At 38.2% G+C, this 21,752-nt stretch overlaps 1 protein-coding gene and 1 long non-coding RNA gene across 2 annotated transcripts; both read left to right on the forward strand.

The window, feature by feature from the left end:
* The first annotated feature begins 450 nt into the window (after window positions 1–450).
* On the forward strand, window positions 451–8,484 carry LOC121244571 (calmodulin-like protein 5). The gene is made up of 2 exons (XM_041142698.1): window positions 451–775; window positions 8,190–8,484. Exons 1-2 carry the CDS (start codon window positions 475–477, stop codon window positions 8,312–8,314), a joined length of 426 nt encoding a protein of 141 aa, XP_040998632.1. The 5' UTR covers window positions 451–474; the 3' UTR covers window positions 8,315–8,484.
* A 4,434-nt stretch (window positions 8,485–12,918) lies between these two features.
* Window positions 12,919–14,070, forward strand: LOC121243943. Its single transcript, XR_005936346.1, has 2 exons — window positions 12,919–13,014; window positions 13,790–14,070. It is a non-coding gene; the product is annotated as an uncharacterized LOC121243943 (long non-coding RNA).
* The last annotated feature ends 7,682 nt before the right edge of the window (window positions 14,071–21,752 follow it).

The raw sequence follows: 21,752 nt of genomic DNA on the forward strand, positions 1-21,752 counted from the left end.
GCGGAGTGTCGAGCGAGACTCAAGCGAACTCTCTCTGACTTGCCTTTACTCGAGCGGTCTGTCGAGCGAACCTTGGCTCGAGCCAACAGTCGAGCCAACTTCAACAAACACTTTTTCAGCTCCAAAACCAGTCTCCACATATACCCCTCTCGTGGGCAGCTCAACTTCCTGTCAAAAGCTAGGTGTAATTTATTCTCATGCCAGTGGGTTCTACTAATATTAGGACAGTCAACTTGGTTTTGCGATAGTCAAGCCAAACAACTTGGCCAGCCCGGCCATGATCTCTTTTTTCGTGATTCTTTCATGCGTGCATGCAACAACTACTTAATTTGTATATATCTAATCCAATACACGTACAGGAAACGTCTTGCATGTCAAGATAATTTCGAATATATTGTCTCACCATAGTGTACACTTCAATCATATATGTTCTTTAACCATAGATCAATAAATTAGCCTATAAAACCCCCATGCATGCGGGAGTACTCCTTCGAAAACCAAGCCAGAAAAGTCTATAAACCTATTTGCGGCCTTTGCCACTCAGCTCCCTGTTCTAATAACATGACTCGTCTTGTGGCTAAGCAAGGGCCCCTAACTGCAGATCAGGTACGGGGTATTATTAAAAAATACGATGCTAACAACGACGGGGGTCTAAACAAGGAAGAGCTAAAGGATGCCTTCCGAGCCCTCGGTGCTCGTCTGCCCGGCTGGAGAGCTCGTCGTGCAATCCACCATGCTGATGCTAACGGAGATGGATTAATCGGGGAGGAGGAGCTTGGCGCCCTTCTGCAATATGCTTCGAAACATGGATATAACATATAGTGATCTTCTCCTATACCTTATAATATATATATATATATATATATATATATATATGGTGTGTCAGGTAACATGTTAGTATATAAAAGTAGTAGCTAGCTAAGTTTCAGCTTCACATAATGTAAGAACCAAGCGGCGGCCGGCTCCTTGCGTACTGCAAGGTTCAGTGCTTGTATGTGTTTTGGTTCAGTACTGCTTGTATATGTATATATTTTATATGATGAAGTAGTGCTTCTTTGTGTTAGCTTGTTATTTTCCTTCTATATAGTGTTTTCGTCAGCTTGTAACCAATGGGAAGATTACTATAAGTTTAACCAATTCCAAGCAATTTTCCTTATGAATTTTAAACTTGCTACAATTGGATCCTTTTGGGGATCGACTCGTCTCTAATTAATACTTCTTGTCTATAATGCTTTTGGTGGATTTGCTAAAAAATAGGTGGAGTGGGAAAGTAAGATGATTATTTAACAAAGTAGAAACGTGGTAAGCAGCTAGGGCTCTTGAGTAGAGCACTCAAACTCGGATTGTTGCACTCGAGAAGCCAAACTAAACTGCAAATATATATATATATATGAGAATTATCTTTAGATTGCTGACGTAAATTGGGATATTATTTATGATCAACCTTGCAATTACAAGGTTGAGAGTGGATCTCAATTTACAAAAAATAACCATAACATACAATTTGAGAAGGGTAATAAGTTATAACCATCTGCCTACAACCTGACGAATTCAGCCTTAATCTAATTCTAACCACAACAAGGGTCGAATTGTAGGTAGCTAATATACAGGTTTTTACATCTCCTAGAGTTCTTGTCTAAAGTACTCTAGGACTTAGAGTAGGAGATAAAAGATAGAAGATAGACATACAAAGTGGATCTAATCACAATATTTATTAAGTACTTAATGCTGCCAACAAAATTTACTCGGGAAGCTTTAAATGGTATGGGACTCATTATATGTGTCTATCTCTCTTGTTCTCAATCTAGATCTTGGTGTATGCAGATCATGCACAGTCCTTTTGAAAAAAGTGGAACAAAATTTCAGACTCATGGTCAACTAGTTTTTGGTGGAATATTGTCAGTTCAACATTAACCTGGATTATACTTCAGATAATGCTATATATATATATATATATATATGTATATATCTTACTAGGATCATTCGAGTTTTTATGTAAACAATTAAGAGTAATTAAAAGGAATTGAAAGATTCGTTTCTTTGTTTCTTTTCTAATTGTTTTGATGACTACGTACATGGCCCACAAATTTGGATAAGGATCCTCCCTACTTCACATGATATCGGAATGTACGGCACAACTGTCGGTCCTGGCCGCCGGTGGACAGCACCAAAAGCCACTTGAAATGTTATATAATCTTTCTTAAAAAGACAACGACAAACATATATACCTTATGTTTAGTACAAACTTAATTGATGTTATCTATAACATTTCAAGTGAAATGGAGATCATGATATTCTTTATCCAACCTGCTGCTTTCAGATTTTCTTGCCAATTGCAGATCATTACCATATTTTGATGACCATGAAACTATTATAGGGTGGATCAAATATGAGGGCATCAGTTTGTTCAACCAATAAAACCTTTATAATAACTTTTATAAATTTTGAAGTATGATTCAACTCAAATATATTCATGAGCTACCCAAATTATATTGTACAAGTTTAACCTTTCATATACTTAATATCTATTGAATCCCAACTTAGCACAATATCTATTGTTCATGATCTCTACATGAGTACTGTTGGCACAATAAGTGAATTACTTTTGCCATATTTCATGTGTTAATTCTATTCTCATAATTTGTACCGCACGCTCTAAAATTTGTTCTCCTATTGACAGGTTCTACTAGTAATAGGACATTAGTCGACAATATTATTGGGTTCTGCGAGGGTCAAACCGAACAACTTGTTGAGTATTGTGGAGTCTGGTCCACACCGCTCGAGCAGAGCCTCTAGCCGCTCGAGCGTAGACGAGTTCACTTAAGACAGCTTGACAGACTGCATGAGCAAACGCAAGTCAGAGAGTTCGCTCAATACCGCTCGACACACCGCTCGAGCGGAGGGAAGTCAGAGAGTGCACTTGAAGAGCTGCTCGACACATGGCTCGAGCGATTGTGGGAAACAGGTTCGCTCGATGCGGGCTCAACACGCCGCTCAAGCGAACATGACTATTTCTAAATTCCTTAGGGTTTCCACCGCATAACATATATATATGTTTTTTGTTTTGACTTGTGATCATCAGAGTGAACAGTAGCCATCCCACACATATTGTATTCTGATTCCTTAAGAAATAAAATCCTCTGCAGCTCTCGTGGATGTAGGCAATTTGCCGAACTACGTAAATACTGTGTCGTGTGTGATTGCTTATTTTTCTCGTGTTTGCTTTTACTTTATTGTCATCGTTTTTCACAACAATTGGTATCAAAAGCCAGGGTTCATGTCTGAGGAAAAACGATGGCTAGAAAGGAAGTGAAGGTATCGGGGATCGAGAGGTTTGATGGCACGAATTATGGGTATTGGAGGATGCAGATAGAGGATTACCTCTATGGGAAGAAACTTCATCTTCCATTATTAGGGAAGAAGCCGGATAGCATGTCAGTTGCTGATTGGACCCTGTTGGATCGATAGGTTCTGGGGATTATTTGGTTAACCCTGTCGAGATTCGTTGCCCACAACATCATCAAGGAGAAGACGACTACGGATCTCATAGCGGCTTTGTCAGGTATGTATGAAAAGCCATCAGCAAATAACAAGGTACATCTAATGAAAAAGTTATTTAATTTGAAGATAGCAGATGATACGTCTGTTGCACAACATCTGAATGATTTTAATACTATCACAAATCAATTGTCGTCTGTTGAAATTGAATTTGATGATGAGATACGTGCATTGATACTATTAGCATTACTGCCAAATAGTTGGGAAGCCATGAGAATGGCTGTCAGTAATTCTATCGGTAAGTCAAAATTGAAATATGATGATATTCGTGATTTGATTTTGGCTGAAGAGGTGCACAGGAGAGATTCAGGCGATACCTCAGGTTCGAGTTCAGCACTGAATGTTGACTCTAAGGGAGAGCACAAGACAGGAACTCAAACAGAGGCAAATCAAAATCAAAGAATAGGGGCAAGAGCAAGTCAAGGCCTGGTCAGCAGGCAACTTGCTGGAATTGTGGCAAAGCTGGCCACATTAAGAAAAATTGCAGAAATCCCAAGAAGACCGAGAATGATAGTGCTAATGTGGTAACTGAAGTAGTATAGGATGCACTATTGCTTGCAGTTCATAGTCCGGTTGATGATTAGATACTTGATTCAACGACTTCCTTCCATACATCTTCCCACCGGGAGATAATGCAGAACTATGTTGCAGGTGATTTTGGGAAGGTGTATTTGGTTGATGGAGAGGCTTTGAATGTAGTAGGGATGAGAGACATTGACATTGCACTCCCTAACAAGAACAAATGGACCTTGCAGAAGGTCAGACACATTCCTGAGTTGAAGAAGAATCTCATTTCTGTTGGGCAGCTTGATGATTGTGGTCATTCAGTGGTGTTCTCATATAGCACCTGGAAGGTTACCAAAGGGGCATTGGTACTAGCTCGAGGTAAGAAAACTGGTACACTCTATATGACTACTAGTTTGAATAACACTATTGCTACTACCATTGCAGAGAGCATAGCAGATTTGTGGCATTGTAGGCTTGGCCATATGAGTTAGAAGGGCATGAAAGAACTTCTATCTAGAGGCAAGCTACCAGAACTGAAGTCAGTTGATCTCAGTATGTGTGAGAGTTGCATTATGGGGAAATAGAAGAATGTTAGTTTCTTGAAGAGTGGCAGAACATTGAAGTCAGGGAGACTAGATCTTATGCACACTGATGTGTGGGGACCTTCCCCAGTGGCATCTCTTGGAGGTTCTCGTTATTATGTTACATTTATTGATGACCACAACAGGAAGGTATGGGTCTATTTTTTGAAGAATAAATCTGATGTATTTAATGTGTTCAAATTTGGAAGGCCATGGTCGAGACAGAAACAGACTTGAAACTAAAATGTATGAGGTCTGATAATGGTGGTGAATATATTGATGGTGGGCTCAAAGAGTGTTGTGCAACTCAGGGTATCAGAATGGAGAAGACTATTCCTGGGACACCACAGCAAAATGGAGTTGCTAAACACATGAATAGAACCATAAATGAGTGTGCTAGAAGCATGAGGCTGCATGCTGGGCTACCACCTACTTTCTGGGTAGATACAGTTAGCACTACAATATACTTGATAAACAGAGGGCCATCAGTTCCACTGGATTATGGATTGCCTGAGGAGGCTTGGAGCGGGAAAGAGGTCAAATTTTCTCATCTTAAAACTTTTGGCTATCTTTCTTGTGTTCTTATTGATTCTGATGCTCGTAGTAAACTTGAGGCTAAGTCAAGTAAATGTTATTTCATTGGCTATGGAGACGAAGCATTTAGCTATCGTTTCTGGGATGATCAAGGTTGGAAGATTATAAGAAGTAAGAATGTGATTTTCAATGAGAAGATTGTGTACAAGGACAAGTCTAGTACAGTTGCTGAAGCAGCTCCTCAGGAGTCTGAGTTTATGAGTTTGGATGATCTACCAGAGGCCACAGTGCAGTATAGAGGAATGAGTGACAGGGAGAGTGGGTCTAGCACACCCACTCCTATTATTCTGCAGTCAGATCCAGAGCCGTCCACTCCTATAGCTGTAGTTCACAGATTAGTTAGGACTATATGTCCTCCACAGCGTTTCTCACCTACTTTGAATTATATTCTATTGACAGATGGTGGAGAACCGCAGAGTTACCAAGAAATCTTGCAAGATAAAAATTCTAGCAAGTGGGAGCTGGCCATGAAGGATGAGATGGATTCCTTGTTAGGGAATCAGACATGGGAGTTGACAGAACTTCCATCAGGGAAGAAGACATTACACAACAAGTGGGTGTACCGGGTGAAAACTGAGCATGATGGCAGTAAGAGGTACAAGGCCAGACTTGTTGTAAAAGACTTCTAGCAGAAACAGGGCATTGATTACTCTGAGATCTTCTCACACATGGTAAAAATCACAACCATCAGGTTAATGTTGGCTATGGTTGCTACTGAAGATCTATTTCTTGAGCAGTTAGATGTGAAGACAGTTTTTCTTCATAGAGATCTTCAAGAAGACATCTACATGCACCAACCTGAGGAGTTTATGGTACAGGGAAAGGAAGGTTCAGTTTGTAGAGTGAAGAAGAGCTTGTATGGCCTAAAGCAAGCTCATAGACAGTGGTACAAGAAATTTGACAGCTTCATGTGCAATGCAGGGTATATCAGATGTCAAGCAGATCACTGCTGCTATGTCAGGCAGTTTGACAATTCCTACATTATTTTGTTGCTATATGTAGATGACATGCTTATTGCAGGGGCTAGTATTGATGAGATCAATAATCTGAAGAAGCAGATGTCAGAGCACTTTGCAATGAAGGATTTGGGAGCTGCAAAGCAAATTCTTGGCATGAGAATTGTCAGAGATAGAGTCAGATGCACATTGAGACTCTCACAGGCTGAGTATGTGAAAAAGGTACTTAGCAGGTTCAATATGGATAAGGCCAAGTCAGTTGGCACACCCTTGGATAGTCACTTTAGACTCAACAAGGATCAGGCACCAAAGTCAGAAGAGGAATAAGACTACATGAGTAAGGTTCCTTATGCCTCAGCTATTGGTTCACTTATGTATGCTATGGTCTGCACTAGACCAGATATTGCTCATGCAGTGGGAGTTGTGAGTAGATACATGAGTAACCCTGGAAAATAACATTGGGAAGCAGTAAAGTGGATTTTGAGGAACCTTAAAGGCTCCTCAGAAACGTGCTTGTGTTTCTCAACACAGAGGGGTTAGATGTGCAGGGCTATGTTGATGCTGATTTAGCCAGAGATACTGATAGCAGAAAAAGTACCACAGGGTTTGTTTACACTCTGGGTGGTACTGCAGTTTCATGGGGTTCCAATTTACAGAAGACAGTTTCTTTGTCTACTACAGAAGCTTAGTATATTGCAGTTTCAAAAGCTGCAAAAGAGATGGTTTGCTTACAGGGCTTCTTGGAGGAATTGGGTAAAAAGAATCAGAAGGGCACTCTCTACAGTGACGGTCAGAGTGCCATATTCCTTACCAAGAACCCAGCGTTTCATTCCAAGACTAAGCACATTCAGATCAAGTATCACTTTATACGATCATTGTTAGATGACAGACAATTGTTACTTGAGAAAATTTGTGGAAGTAAGAACCCTGTTGATATGTTGACAAAGGGTGTTACACTTGAGAAATTAAAGTTGTGCACAACTTCAGTTGGTCTTCTAGCATGAAGACAGAGGCAGTGAGTTGCAGAGGTGGAGGATATCATGTTTGAGGCAGAGAGCGATATTGTGAGTGTACCAGTCTCCAAGTGGGAGAATTGTTGAGTATTGTAGAGTCTGGTCCACACTGCTCGAGCAAAGTCTCTAGCCGCTCGAGCGAAGACAAGTCAGAGAGTTCGGTCAAAACAGCTCGACAAACCACTCGAGCAAATGCAAGTCAAAGAGTTCGCTCGACACTACTCGACACACCGCTCGAGCAGAGGGAAGTCAGAGAGTTCGCTTGAAGAGCCGCTCGACACATAGCTCGAGCGATTGCGGGAAACAGGTTCGCTCGATACGGGCTCGACACGCCGCTCGAGCAAACATGACTATTTCTGAATTCCTTAGGGTTTCTGCCACATAACATATATATATGTTTTTTGTTTTGACTTGTGATCATTAGAGTGAATAGTAGCCATCCCACACATCTTGTATTGTGATTCCTCAAGAAATAAAATCATCTGCAACTCTCGTGGATGTAGGCAATTTGCCGAACCACGTAAATACTGTGTCGTGTGTGATTGCTTATTTTTTCCGTGTTTGCTTTTATTTTATTGTCATCGTTTTTCACAACACAACTTGGTCCCCCGGGCGCCCCTAGTCCTGTTGTTTGTCCTCCGTCGACACGATTGCATGCAACATGAAGTAACACTTGCTTGTCATGATCAATACAATTTAATTCGAATAAATGCTTCAATCATGCATATATGCTGCATGCTCGAGTCATTTGAAAATCTAACCCAAAATGCCTATAAACCTATATATTAATTTGCCTTTGCGACCACCCAGCTCCACATCCCTCGGATACCTTTTGTAATAACGTCATGAGCCCCGAACTGAAAATCAGTTATGGACTATTTCAAAGAACGCAATGCTAACGGCCATGACGGTCTTCTCAGAACAGAAGACCTAAAAGATGCCTTCCAGTCCCTCGGTTCTCCTTTTACCCAACTTTAGAGCTCTTCGTGCCCTCCACCATGCTGGTGCAAACGGAGATGGATTAATCGGAGAGGAGGAGCTCGACAGCGTCATGCAATATGCTATGAAAAAGGGATATGATGGTAACATGCTGTACAAAAACTAAAGGGCTATCTCTATATAAATATTGCAGTAGCTAAGTTTCAACTAATTCTAATTAGCTGATGTAAGAACCAAACGGCGGCCAGCTCCGGCCTTGTCATGTGCAAGGTTCAATGCTTGTATGTGTTTTGGTTTTATTATGTATGATGAAGTAGTGCTTCTTAATTTGTGTAAGCTTGGTTTTCTGTCATGCATGCTTCTATATATGTTTCTAGTATTATCCAATGGGATGATTACTATATCTGCATGGACTCGTCTCTAAATAGTTCTTGCCTATAATGCTTTTGGTAGATTCACTAAAAAAATAGGTGGAGTAGTGGGAGAGTGAGATCATGATTAATTTAACAAAGTAGAAACGTGATAAGGGCTATTCATCCGCTCATGAGCACTGAAACTTGATGTTTTCAGAGAAATTAAGTCGGATTTTTTTCACTCGAGAAGCCAAACTAAACTGCAAATATATATAAGAATTATCTTTAGATTTTACATGACGTAAATTGGAATATTTATCAAGTCGATTGATCATTTTGTGAAAATGTGAGAGAACAGTTAGCTAGGTAACTAGTAAAATGTTAAATTTGATGGAATTTTATGGAAACTATTTAGACAATTAATCACGAAATTTAAAAAAATAAATAAATAAATAAAACCTCTTCAATTTGGCCGACATGATGCTTTTAGCCTCCTTATCTTTCATTTTTTTTAGATTTTTGTTCATTTCGGTCTCGCTTTGTTACACATATGAGATGAGAGAAAATGAAATAAGATGAGATGAGAAATCTATGAATAGTAATGAAATGATTTGAGTTAAGATTTTTATGAGATTTTGGAAAATTAGAGGAAAAAAAGTTGACTAAAAGAATTATAAAGTTAAAAGTAGGTTAGAATATTATTTTTTAATATTATTTTTATTTTGGGGTTTGAAAAAAGTTGAATTGTTTTTTTGTATTTATTTTTTTATTTTAAGTTTGGGAAAGTTGTAATGATTAAATGAATTATTAAGTTGAAATTTGAAATTGAAAAATATTTGTATTTGAATGGTGTTTAGATGTTGAAATGAAACAAGATGAGATCATGAGATGGGATGAAATGATTTCAAAGGTTTATGAAACCAAACCAAGCCAATACCTTTCAATTACAAGGTTGAGAATGGATCTCAACTACAAACAATAAAAGTAGAAAAGGGAAGGGGGTGATTTTTTTTTTTTTTTTTTTTTTTGGCTATGGGAGAAGTTGATAGGAGCCCTTGAGAAATTAAAACTATAAGAGATAGTTATCCAGTTTAGAAAAATTTGGTTGAGAAGGAATAGTTTTGTTTTTGGAAAAAGACTCATTTTTCCAAAAAATTGTTATCAATAGCAATTGAGACCCTGGAGAACTTTAAACAGGAAAAGAACAGAAGCTCTGCAAGTTGTAAATGTAGGTAATAAGGCAAGTTGGGTTAGACCTGTAGCGGAGTTTGTAAAGGTGAATTGGGATACATCTTTGGATATGAAGAAGAGGAGAATGAGGATAGGGATGATTATTAGAGATGAGAATGGAGAGACATAGCTTGTAGCTTGTGACAGTAGGATGAATGTGCAAATAGCTAAAATAGCATAATGTCAAGCTTTGTGGAAGGCATTGCAGGTATGTAGTGAACTCAATATTCAGAAAGCTATATTCGAAGGAGATGCAAATGCAATCATAATGGTTGTGAAGTGTGAAGAAGAAAAAATGTCTTACTTTGATCCTTTAATTGATGACATTAGGAATGTATTGAAGAGTAGGAAGGATTGGTTTTTATAGTTTGATTATAGAGAAAAAAAACACTATTGCTCATAATTTGGCAAAGGCTGCCTTAAACTTAGTTGAGGAAAAAGTTTGGATAGAAGAAGTTCCAGATTTCATCGTAAATAGTCTGGAAAATGATAGAAGATGTATGTAAAAAGTCATATATGAAATACTGAGGTTTTATTCAAACAAAAAACTACAAACAATAACCACAACTTACAACTTAAGATGGGTAAGTTCTAACCATCTGCCTGCAAGACACATTTAGCCATAATCTAATTCTAACCACAATAATTCCTTGTAAAAAAAAAAATCTAACCACAACAAGGGTCTATTAATGGTGGTAGCTAATATATAAGGATTTACATCCCCTAGAGTTCTTGTCTAATTTCTAGGACCTAGAGTAGGAGATAGACATATAAAGTAAATCTCACAATATTTATTGAGTATTTAAATGCTGCCAACGAGATTTACTCAATCAGGCAAAAATGTTGTGAGACCTATTTTATGTGTCTATCTCTCTCACTCTAAGCTCTAGAGTCCAAATAAGCTCATTTGCAATGGTCGACCTCACCAATAGGAAACTCACATCCAACTCTGGAGACAAAGAAGAACTTCTAATCCTAATTCTTAAGTACATGAGAATAGCGAGGCTCCAGATGGGCAACCCTATAGCCCTTTCGCAAGCAAAAGCTACATTGGTTCCCATTGTGCCGCCAAACACTATGAGTACAAAAGCATTCATGGGCAAGGAGATCAGGGTTCTCCTCGCCCGCAGTTTCCAAGGCTTGCCACCAAACAATCCAGCATGATAGCTTGATCCTCCAAGCATTGGGCAATAGCTGTGTAGGAGCCATCCCTAGGAAATCTAAGACGTCGGGGACTAGGCGACAAAAAGGAAGTCGTAGCCCCCAATTGAAACATGTCTACAAACAATCCGGTGCGCTCGGTGAGCCCCTCAAGATTAGTGATGTCATCGAGCGAACTAGGGAAAGTCAACTCGATGGACTCTAAATCTTGTAGCAGTCCCTTGCAAAATTTAACTCTGCTTGGGTAGCGAAGGTAGTCCTATGACAGCCTTTGAAGGCTTTCGATGGCGAAGATACGCCACCACAAGACCTGTTGAAGGGCTAATGTGATTAAGAAGATCGGGACGTGAAGCGGGAAGAATTTTTGGGAGCCATTCATGTTGATGCAATTTACCAGGAAGCCTGCGGCCAACCCTCTATCCTGCGATTAGAAAGTAAGACTCGAGGACCCCCAAGGGGGAACACATGAGATTATTAAGTTAGACTTAGTGTGCAAATGCCCAAAAAAAAAAAGGAAAAACTAATGCCTTGTTCGTTTTCATATATGAGATGAGTTGAGTTGAGATAAAGTTGAAAATTGAATAAAATATTGTTAGAATATATTTTTTTAATATTATTTTTATTTTTAAATTTGAAAAATTTGAATTGTTTATTTTATTTTGTGTAAGAATTTAAAAAAATGTAATAATGAGATGAAATAAATTGATAAATTTTATGAAAATAAACGAGGAGTTTACGTCGCTTACTGTCATGGAAAGTGTGATATAGCCTCTCTTTCCCCTGGCATCTGACTTTCATGGTCTGTCATGTTCACGTCTCCTAAGTGTCCATTTTGGGGCATTAAATGCGGTAACCCCTCTAGGACACGCGGTAATCCCTTTGGGGCTAATTTGACTGCCAACAAGGTAAATTTAGTGCACCCACTCTGCATGGATTGATCATTATGGGACCATATCCTGTTGAGATATGGCCATTTCGGTGGACATATCTTTAAGGTCTATCTTGGTGGGTCGGCCCCGGTGTTAGGAGGATGGGGTCGGTAGGCCCGATCCTCGAGCCCAAAGAGAGCATTTACATCCGCTACATGATTCTCACGTGGCTGTGGCCTTTAGCCGGCCGTGGTTCTTTGTCCACCTAGGTATATTTATACCCAACAGATTTCATGTATTTTTGTATATGTGTTTGCTTTCATATCAAAGAGGAGATGAAAGAACAGAAATTAGTACGTGCACTGAAAATAATCGCCTACAATTAATTAAGGAGATTGCAAGGGATGACTAAGAAATAAAGAATAACATAGCATGGGAAGAAAATTAGCTAGAGCGAACCTACTAGCTAGAGGCCGGGTCGATCTTCATGATCTGTATCTTCTAACCTCAAATATTGTATCCGAAAGTTAGATCGATAAGACTGAGGCTATGAAAAAGTTTATTCCCCATTCCATGAAAAATGTTTGGACCACTTAATTGAAAACTTTATACGATCCGATATTATTTTGATGTGAAATAAATATTCCGTTATGTTTGAAATATTTGCATATTAAACTTATGTCTACTGACTTGATGTTATATGATCACATGCACGATGTCATGATATCATTAAAATTATTGATGTCGTTACATTAATCTATGATAAGATGAGAATTACACGTTATCAATAGTTCTAAACTATCTAATAATTTTCCAATTTAAACTAAAACGAGAGCTTCAGCTGATCTAGTGATAGTTCAGCCAATATTGTCAGTTTAATGATTCTTTATTGAATTATATATATCTCCATCTTATCTTTATTCCCATTCTTGTATGTAAGCAGGCATTTTAATATATACTTGTAAAATATGGTTTTTCTTTTAAAGAAATTAAAAAGAAAGAAGGGTTGTAGCATCCAATGTCCAATCATGATTTAATTGAAATAGACATAATTCCCAATTAAGCATTGGATTACCTGTCAATATAAGTGGGAATATATTCTCTCACCAGAATATAACGTTTACATGAAGAAATTAGCCTATAAAATCTCCATGCTGGGGTCCTTTGAAAATCACACTCCAAAAAAAAAAAAAAAGCATGCAACACCTAGCTTCGACAACAACGAGACAAATTAATTTAGATATAGTTAGCAGGTAAGAAATGCATTTTCAAATTATTTAATAATTATTAATTAATGTTATTCTTGGAATAAATGAGATTGGCATGTCAGTGGTAAAGATGACAGGATTCCACTCCATCTTCTTATAAAGTAAATGGAACCACTTGAATTATTTAGATTCCTTCCTTGAACCGATCGAGTGCCTTTACATCTCCATTCTATCTTTATTCCAATCCTAATTATATGTAAACATTTTTATATATTCTATTCTCAAGCCAGTGTGCAGACCAACACGTCATCCACATCATTTAAATTTTAAGATTTGATTTGTAATACTCGAATTTTAAAATTTATCCTCTAAATCAAGTTATGTCATGTAAACACTTTAGTAAATGCATGTTTTTGCTCTACCTACACACCAAGTTGAGATTAGAATTATTCTAATTGAAATAGACATAGTTTTCAATAGACAAGATATGATCATCACTTGCGTATCAAGATAAGTTAAGAATATATTCGATCTGTTCTCTCACCAGGCCATGATAGTATTCATGTTTACACTTGAATGGTCCTTAACCATAGAAGAAGCCTATAAAAAACCCCCACATGACCAAAAAAGTCTAGAAACGTTCGTAGCTAAGCTATTTGCCTTTGCCACCGGCCAGCTCTAGATCATCTGGTAGTACTCCGCCCATCCCTTGGGTACGTACGTACGTCCCTTTTGTAATAATATGACTCGTCGATATGTTAATACTGCGTCCAAGAAATCAGGGCCCCAAACTGAAGAGCAGTTACGGGATATTCTCAAGAAACACGACACCAACAATGGTGGTCATCTCGACAAGGAAGAGCTAAGGGCGGCGCTCCAATCTCTTGGTAATCGTCTGCCCGGCTGGAGAGCCTCTCGTGCGCTCCATCATGCCGATGCCAATAATGATGGACTCATCGATGAGGAGGAGCTCAAAGCCCTCATCCAGTATGCTAGTAAAATTGGATACTCTGTTAAATAATATATATACCCAAACTACATATACTACTGATCATGTTGTACTCATGTCCAAGTAGTTATAAAATCATGTTCTGTTTAAAACTGATTAAATACTGTTGATCTATACATGTCATCATGTTTTGGTTTTATTATGTACTGAAATAGCAGTACTACTGCTTCTACATATAATTTGTTATAAAGTTTGGGTATATATATTATAGATATTTTTCATTCATGCTTAATTCTATGCGACATGTTTTCATTTATAATATATCTGGAGTTCCTCTCTCTATTGATCGCTAGTACTTAGCTCTCAACGTTTATGATTGTCGATGCTTAATTTTGATGGATTCACCAACAAATAATATGTGGTGTGGAATGATGATCAAGTTTTGAGAACAAATCGACCACCTTTGGGCGGGGGCTAGCGGCGGCCGCCCTATGGATGATCCAATCTAAATCATATAAAGTGTGGATCATGATGACGACCCTTTTAATTTTATATTTTCTAATTATTTATTCTTTTTGTTTATTTTGGGGAAAGGAATTTTAGGTAATTCACTTAAAAATTTTAGGATTTCGTCGTATTTAATTGACTAGTTGGAAATTGGTTGATTAGTTTGTGGTGCTAATTCGTTGGGTTTTTATAGTTTGAGGTGCAATTTGAAAATGAGAAATAAACTAAACATTAAACTTTAAGGTTGCTAATAAAATGCTAGGAGGTATTGGCTAGTTTCTATCTTGCTCAAGAGAAAAGGCTAAAGCCTAAAGTAATTATCAATTTCTTCAAAGAAAAAAAAATGTAAAATTAAGTTAAAAATAAAACTTCCCAATGGGTTGTTGGGCTTGAGCCAGCTAACCCAAGCTTCAAGCCTTCAAATCATCTGCTCGTCAACATACTACTCGTTGTGGGAGAGAGATATATATATATAAATATATATATATATATTAATTATTTAAAAAAAAAACTTAATTATCAATACTTCTTTTTATCATTGTGAGTAAATAAATTGCAAATATAATTTTTTATTTTTTCAGTTTGTAATTGGCGGGACCCACGGGAGCAAACACCATTCACTTCACACAAAAAAAAATTAAATTAAATTAAATTAAACAGTCCAAGAATATGTCATGATTAACTAGCTTTGAATTTTCAAGATAATTCATAATTTAACATAAATGAAAGAAAGGTTACGAGTTCGAAATCTCTAAAATTCATTTCTTTAGATAATTCATGATTTATTAATTTCGTATTCCCTCTACAAATTAAAGAGAAGTAGATAATAATCTTAAAATATTACAAAGATGGATGCTCGAGATTGTAACATCGTGATATCCTGATCCTATTCAGCTTTTCTAATAATATTTGCTGGTATTATTCTCTAGCTCATTGGATAAATATATAGTTAGCTCTTCTTTCATTGAAATTTTGGTAGACTAAAAATATTTTTAGTTCTTTTGTTGTTTGAATAATTTGGTTTTGCCTTTCGTGATTAGCAATAATTTGGTTTTGCAGGAAAATGATAAGCTTACTACTAAGATTAGTCTACATTTATCGTCTGTGACTACTTGAATATGTAAAACTTCCGTCACACGAATAAATATTGATTATAGATATGTTATTCTATTTCAAGATGCAATTTTATTTATTATCTTAAATTTTAAATCTAAGACTCTCCTCTCTGGGTTTTCTCGCAAGAAATAGAGGTGGTGTGCGTGAGGGAATATTCTAACTAACTTTTTTCGTGAATGGCGGAGACGGGGGGTGGCGGAGTGGAGATCACTGGAGGAGCTATGGGAAAATTTGCATCTAACGAATGAGGAAAGCATGAAGATCGAGTTAGATGGAGCAGAGGAAAACATGATAGATAAAGGGGATAGGAGTTTAGTCGGCAAAGTATGCATGGATCGTAAGATTGGGAGGGAGTTGATTACTACTACAATGGCGAAAGTTTGGAGGGTGAGTGGACCGGCAAGATTCCAAGAAATCGGAAGCATCACATTTGCAACCCAAGCGGACAAGATGAGGGTGATGGAGGGAAGGCCATGGCTCTTTGACAATCACTTATTGCACTCCAAATGTTCGATGTATGTACGCAGCTAAGCAACTTGAAGTTCGAGAGCGATGCATTCTGGATCCAAGTACATAACTTAGCCCTGGGTTGTATGAATGAGAAGTGTGGTCTACAAATTGGGGCCTCGGTGGGAAGAGTGTTAGAGGTGGATGTACCAGAAGATGGAATAGGATGGGGAAGGTTCTTAAGGGTAAGGTTGAGGTTCCAATCCGAAAGGCAATTGGAGATGAAGGTTTATTTCGGTGAATGGGGAGGGAATTTGGGTGAACTTATAGTATGAGAAATTACCTAGGATGTGTTTCAAATGTGGATGGATGGTCCATGGTTAGAATGGCTGCTCTGTGAAATGAGAGACTGAGGGGGGAGAATGACCAATTTGGTCCATGGTTGCATGCTTAGAAGAATCCACGAGGTGGAGTATGGAGAAAGAAATCTAGAAAAGAGAGAGGGAGGTTATGAAGGCCAGATGGGGAAAGAAAGTGAGATAGGGGCAGAGGGAGAGGTTGGTGGAGGTAGTGAGGGTAAGGATAAAAATGATGGTAGTTGTGAAGGAGAAAATAGTTGGTTAGGGATGAAGAGGAGCCAGAGAGGAAGTCTGGGAAATGAATCAGGGATGAAATCTTGGAGAAAAGGGTTGAGGGTAGGGAAGGGAAGGGAGGGAAGTAAAGGGAAACCAGGATGAGGGCAGTTTGGTGGAGATGGTGAAAGGTGGAGAAGAAAGATCAGGGGGAAGTATGAAGGAGGGGCTAGAGAGGAAGAAAAAATTATTCAAGAGCAAAGAGAAGGAAAAAATGAGAGGGTGGGAATTCTCAAAAGGTGTATGGCCAAAGGAAAGAAAGTAACAACGAATCTAAGGCAAGATGAAAACGCAGGGCTAGAGAGAAAGGAGAGGGGAAAAAGAAGATAGAGGGATCTATTTCAAAAGAAAAAAAAATGGGAGATCGAGGGATTGAAGGGGTGGTGGGGAAGGAAAAGACTAATGGTTTGAAGAAGGTAAAACAAGGGGAGGGAGAGAATGTTGAAAATTCTAAGATGGGATTGGCGATGGCTGTTAAGTAGCCCCGCAGGAGTCATGAAAATATTAAGTTGGAACTATCGGGGGCTTGGGAACCTGACTTACTCAAAAATGAGCAGCACAAAGGCTATCCCAAGTGCAGGAGGATGTCGTGTAATAATTAGAAATAAATTCCTAGATCGTCTCCTCAGGGAAAGTTACTTAAAATCAAACTCGTTTAAAATGGTAAAAATATTCACAAAGAGAAAATAAAAATGATGATATGTGCAATGAATGGAAGAATGTAACGGGAATAAAAAGGCCACTAGTCGTGGACTAGATTCATATTTTTAGATTTTTTAGTGTCGAAATGAAATATAAAAGACTAACAAATTGAAATTAACAATCAAATAATCAACTAAACTAAACAATCTTAATTAATCTAAAAATTAAATAATAAAACTGAAATTATTTAAGTCCTAATTAAGCTTTAATCAATCTAATAGCAATGAAATTAAAATATTAATAAAACTAAGGTAAGAATTAAACTAGATTAGAAAATAATTGACAAAATATGAATTGAGAATTGAAAAGCCCCAAAATCAAGATTCTAGAGATCATCCTTGTATTCAAATCACAAATTTTCAAAATCAATCCATACCAATTGTAATAACTGTTAAATGAAAGCTTAAAGAAGCGAGAAAAATAATTAACACGAAGTAAATAAACAGCAAATATGTAACACCCCGTATTTTAGTATATTTTTATTGAAGGATTATTTTAATAATTCAAAATTTATTCTCTTATTTTATAATTATCGAATATTTTAAATGGGTTATTTTATGATCTTTAAATTGTGAAAATTAAATTGTTATATTTTCTTAATATTTATTTATTGTTATACATTTAAATTGTTCTTCTTTTAAATTAATTGATTGTGGGACTTAATTATTTTATTTTCATTGTATCATTACGTTTAAATTATTTTAATTGATTTGCTGTTTTAAAATCATTTCCGTTGGATCATTATTGTAACCCAAGATGTGAGGATTGGACCTCATTTCTTTCCATCTATTTTCTCTTTCCTCTCTTTTTCTTTTCTTTTTCTTTTCTTTTTCTTCTTTTTTTTCTTCTTCTTCCAGTTCTCTCCCGCGCGACGCTCCTCCCTCTCTCCCCGTGCGCTTCTCCTTCTCCACCCAGTCGCCGCTGCGCGCCGCCGTGCGCGACACCATCCCTCTCATCAGCTTCCCCACCGGCCGGCGACACCACCCCGTCAATCCCAGCCCCTATCTCGCCGGCGTTCTCCTCCACGCACGGCTTGAAGCCACAGCATTCCTTGTGCCCGCTCGCCGCCGTCGCGCCACCTCAGGTCACCAACTCTTCACCACTTCATCCCCGACCTCTTGGCAACCCAATGGACCCAACCCCAGCTCCGATCCGTCACCGGTGAAGCACAACCAAGCCCATCTCCGTTTCAGACTTTTTGGCCTTAAAACCACCCTTTGCGCCGCCACCCACTGCAAACCACCACCACTATTGGCTTCACCGACCTCTCTAGGCCATACCCTATCAATTTCGGGTCTTAGTTTGTCTCCGTTGAAAAGTGAGTTTTTGAGACCCACGGCCACAGTGTATTTTACACTATTTTGTTGCTGAGCCGCTACCTTTTGCAACTCCATGGTCCTCCAGAAATTATAATATAGCACTGTAAGTATTTTTCCAAAGAACTTTCGTGATTTAAATGTATTTTTGCACTAACACATATTACTATGAACTGGTTGGTTATGCTGGACTGAGTCTGAGGAGTTCGGGGGTCGGATGGATTGCGGACGGAGTTGATTGTATGTTTGGTTTGTGATTGGATTGTGTTGACATTGTTGGTTGTTGGATATTGGTGTCGTGTTTTGTTCACTGCATTTGCACGCATGTTCATGTTTGTAACTGAAAACTGGGTTTTCGCATGATTGCATACATGTTCATGTGTTTATTTGAAAACTGGATTTTCATGTGAGAAATGATTTTTGGGTGTGTTTGAAACTACCGGATTGACTGGTTTGAGAAAAAGGAAAAGAGACTGTAGGGACGGTGGTAAGCAGGAATGGTGGTAGAGTCCCGCCTGTGATTTCCGCCTACGGTGCACGCGGTAGGGATGGTGGTTGTTTTCCGCCTGTGATTCTCGCCTACGGTGCACGCGCTAGGGATGGTGGTAAGCAGGGATGGTGGTAGAGTCCCGCCTGTGATTCCGCCTACGGTGCACGCGGTAGGGATGGTGGTAAGCAGAGATGGTGGTTGTATCCCGCCTGTGATTCCAGCCTACGGTGCACGCGGTAGGGATGGTGGTAAGCAAGGACGGTGGTAGAGTCCCGCCTGCGATTCTCGCCTACAGTGTCCGATAATTGGTTTGTTTTGTGTGAATCATTTTATGGGAAAATGACAGACTATGTTTTTGGGCCAAAATGAAATTTTGGCGTGTGTTGGAAATAATCATTTTTGGAGAAAAATGGTATTTTAGAGCTAAGTGGATTTTGTCGTATGAATGTATGTTGGTTGCATTAATATATTTTTATCCCGAGAGTTGTTTGGTTTATACTTACCTGTGGTACCATTTTATGGTATCGCAGATTTTGATGCAAATGAGGATGAAGAGCCTTAGCTTGGCTCCGTTGGTGGAGTGATCTGGGATTGCTCCTGTTTATCGACTTTCATTTTTTTTTTTATCAATTTATGTGTTGCCTTTGTAATATATTTGGGATGACTGTATAACTCTTTAAAGGTAATTTGTTTTGAATATTTGTATTTAAATTTCTGGTACTTAGATGACTTATTTATATTATCCGCTGCGATTTTTATTGTGCACTCGTGCATGTTGCACACACTTGAGCACATTTTGTTAGGTTGCGTGACCCGTGTTGTCATCATCCCGGCGTCTCGATTCCCCTGTCTCCTTACATTGGGGTCGTGGGCACTACAAAATAAAATGCCCAAAGGTCTAAACCAAATATCTCAAAAATACATCACGAACTTTAAACTAAAATTAAATAAATAGTAGAGAGTGAAAAGAGCAAGCCAAATGAATGGAGATGGAGGTGGTAGGCAATGGAGGAGAAGGCTGGAGCGCAGCAGTTGGATCTCGAGGTTCTTCACGCCGAGTTGTGTGTGTCTCCAAAAAAGAAAATATGTTGTTCCGTCCCTCCTCCAAACGAAAAATCCCCTTGCCTTTTTTATTTCTTTTCGGTGCGGCGTGCGTGCGTGTGTTTCTCTTTTTTTTTTCTTTCTTTGTTACTTCTGTCCAATAACCAAACACCAAGAGATTGGTGTCATTTTTACTTCTTTTTGACTTTTTGACTTGTCTTCTTCTTTGACTTTTCTCATGCATTTCTTTACCTATATAAAATAAATAAAAATTAGAAAAGAAATAAAATAAAATAAAAAAGAAGAATAGAATATAAAAAACATATGTTATGCATGTGAATGAACATTGTCCAATTAAATCACAAGTTATAAAATTAAGCATAATCATGCTATTAACCAATTTAAATCACAATTCGAATTTATTCATCTTAACCATTTTTTCATCAAAAATCAATAATAATGTAATGAAATAATTAACATATAATGGTTCTAGATATATAAAATATGCAATAAGTCAGCTCAATCAGAACCCCCGGACAGTTCAGGCCCTTTGCTTGATAGTGAAGGAGAAGTTGCCCGATGTATTGTTTCTAATGGAGACAAAAATTAAGGGGAGTATGGCTAGTTTCCTGAGAAGGAGATTGGGGTTTGTGGGGTGTTTAGTGGTGGATCCAGTAGGGTTAAGTGGTGGTCTAATTTTGATGTGGACAAAAGAGAAGAATGTTGAGGTAATCAATTACTCATAGAGGCATATAAATGTTTGTGGGTAAAGGGAAATGACTCAAAATGGTTGTTAACAGGGTTTTAAGGACACCCAGATGCAAGTAAAAGAAAAGAAGCGTGGGATCTGTTGGCTTCCTTTAAACCTGAGGATGGTATGAGTTGGTGTGTACTGAGGGACTTCAATGAGATTGTATGTCAAGGAGAAAATCAAGGTGGAAGACAGAGGGGTGAGGAACAAATGGACCAATTTAGAAGGGAGTTGGAGGGAAATTTATCTGATTTAGGGTGGATGGAAAATAAATTCACCTGCTGCAATGGGCACCAGGATAATACTTTTATAAGAGAAAGGCTTGATCATGTTGTTGCAAATCAAGCCTAGTTAAGTATATTTCCTGAAGTAAAAAATGAAGTTATGGTGACCATGTGTTCTGATCGCAATCCTTTACTTCTGAATTGTAGTAGGAGCAGACAGGAGCTAGGGGGTTGTAGATAAAATATCTTCAAATATGAGTTGAGTTGGGAGATGGAAGAGGGGTGCAAGGAGGTAATAAAGAAGGAATGGTGCAAGGGAAATAATGAAGAGAATTCGATGAAAAGGCTTCAAATTCTGTTATTTGGGTGTAGATGTGCACTCAATGGGTGGAATAGAGGCATAAGGAGGGAGAAAGATAAGGTTATAAGAGATAAAACAGAAAAAATAAAATTTTTCAAGAAGAAGAAGGACCTGGGCAGATGCTGGAAATCAAAAGAAGACAGAAGGAAATTGAAGTGCTCCTAGATCAAGAGAATTTGAAATGGAAGTTGGCAAAAAAACACTAGCTTAAAAAAGGGGGCAGGAACATGAAGTTTTATCATGCATG

The sequence above is a fragment of the Juglans microcarpa x Juglans regia genome, chromosome 8S, assembly GCF_004785595.1.
Source record: "Juglans microcarpa x Juglans regia isolate MS1-56 chromosome 8S, Jm3101_v1.0, whole genome shotgun sequence".
Taxonomy (NCBI): Eukaryota; Viridiplantae; Streptophyta; class Magnoliopsida; order Fagales; family Juglandaceae; genus Juglans; species Juglans microcarpa x Juglans regia.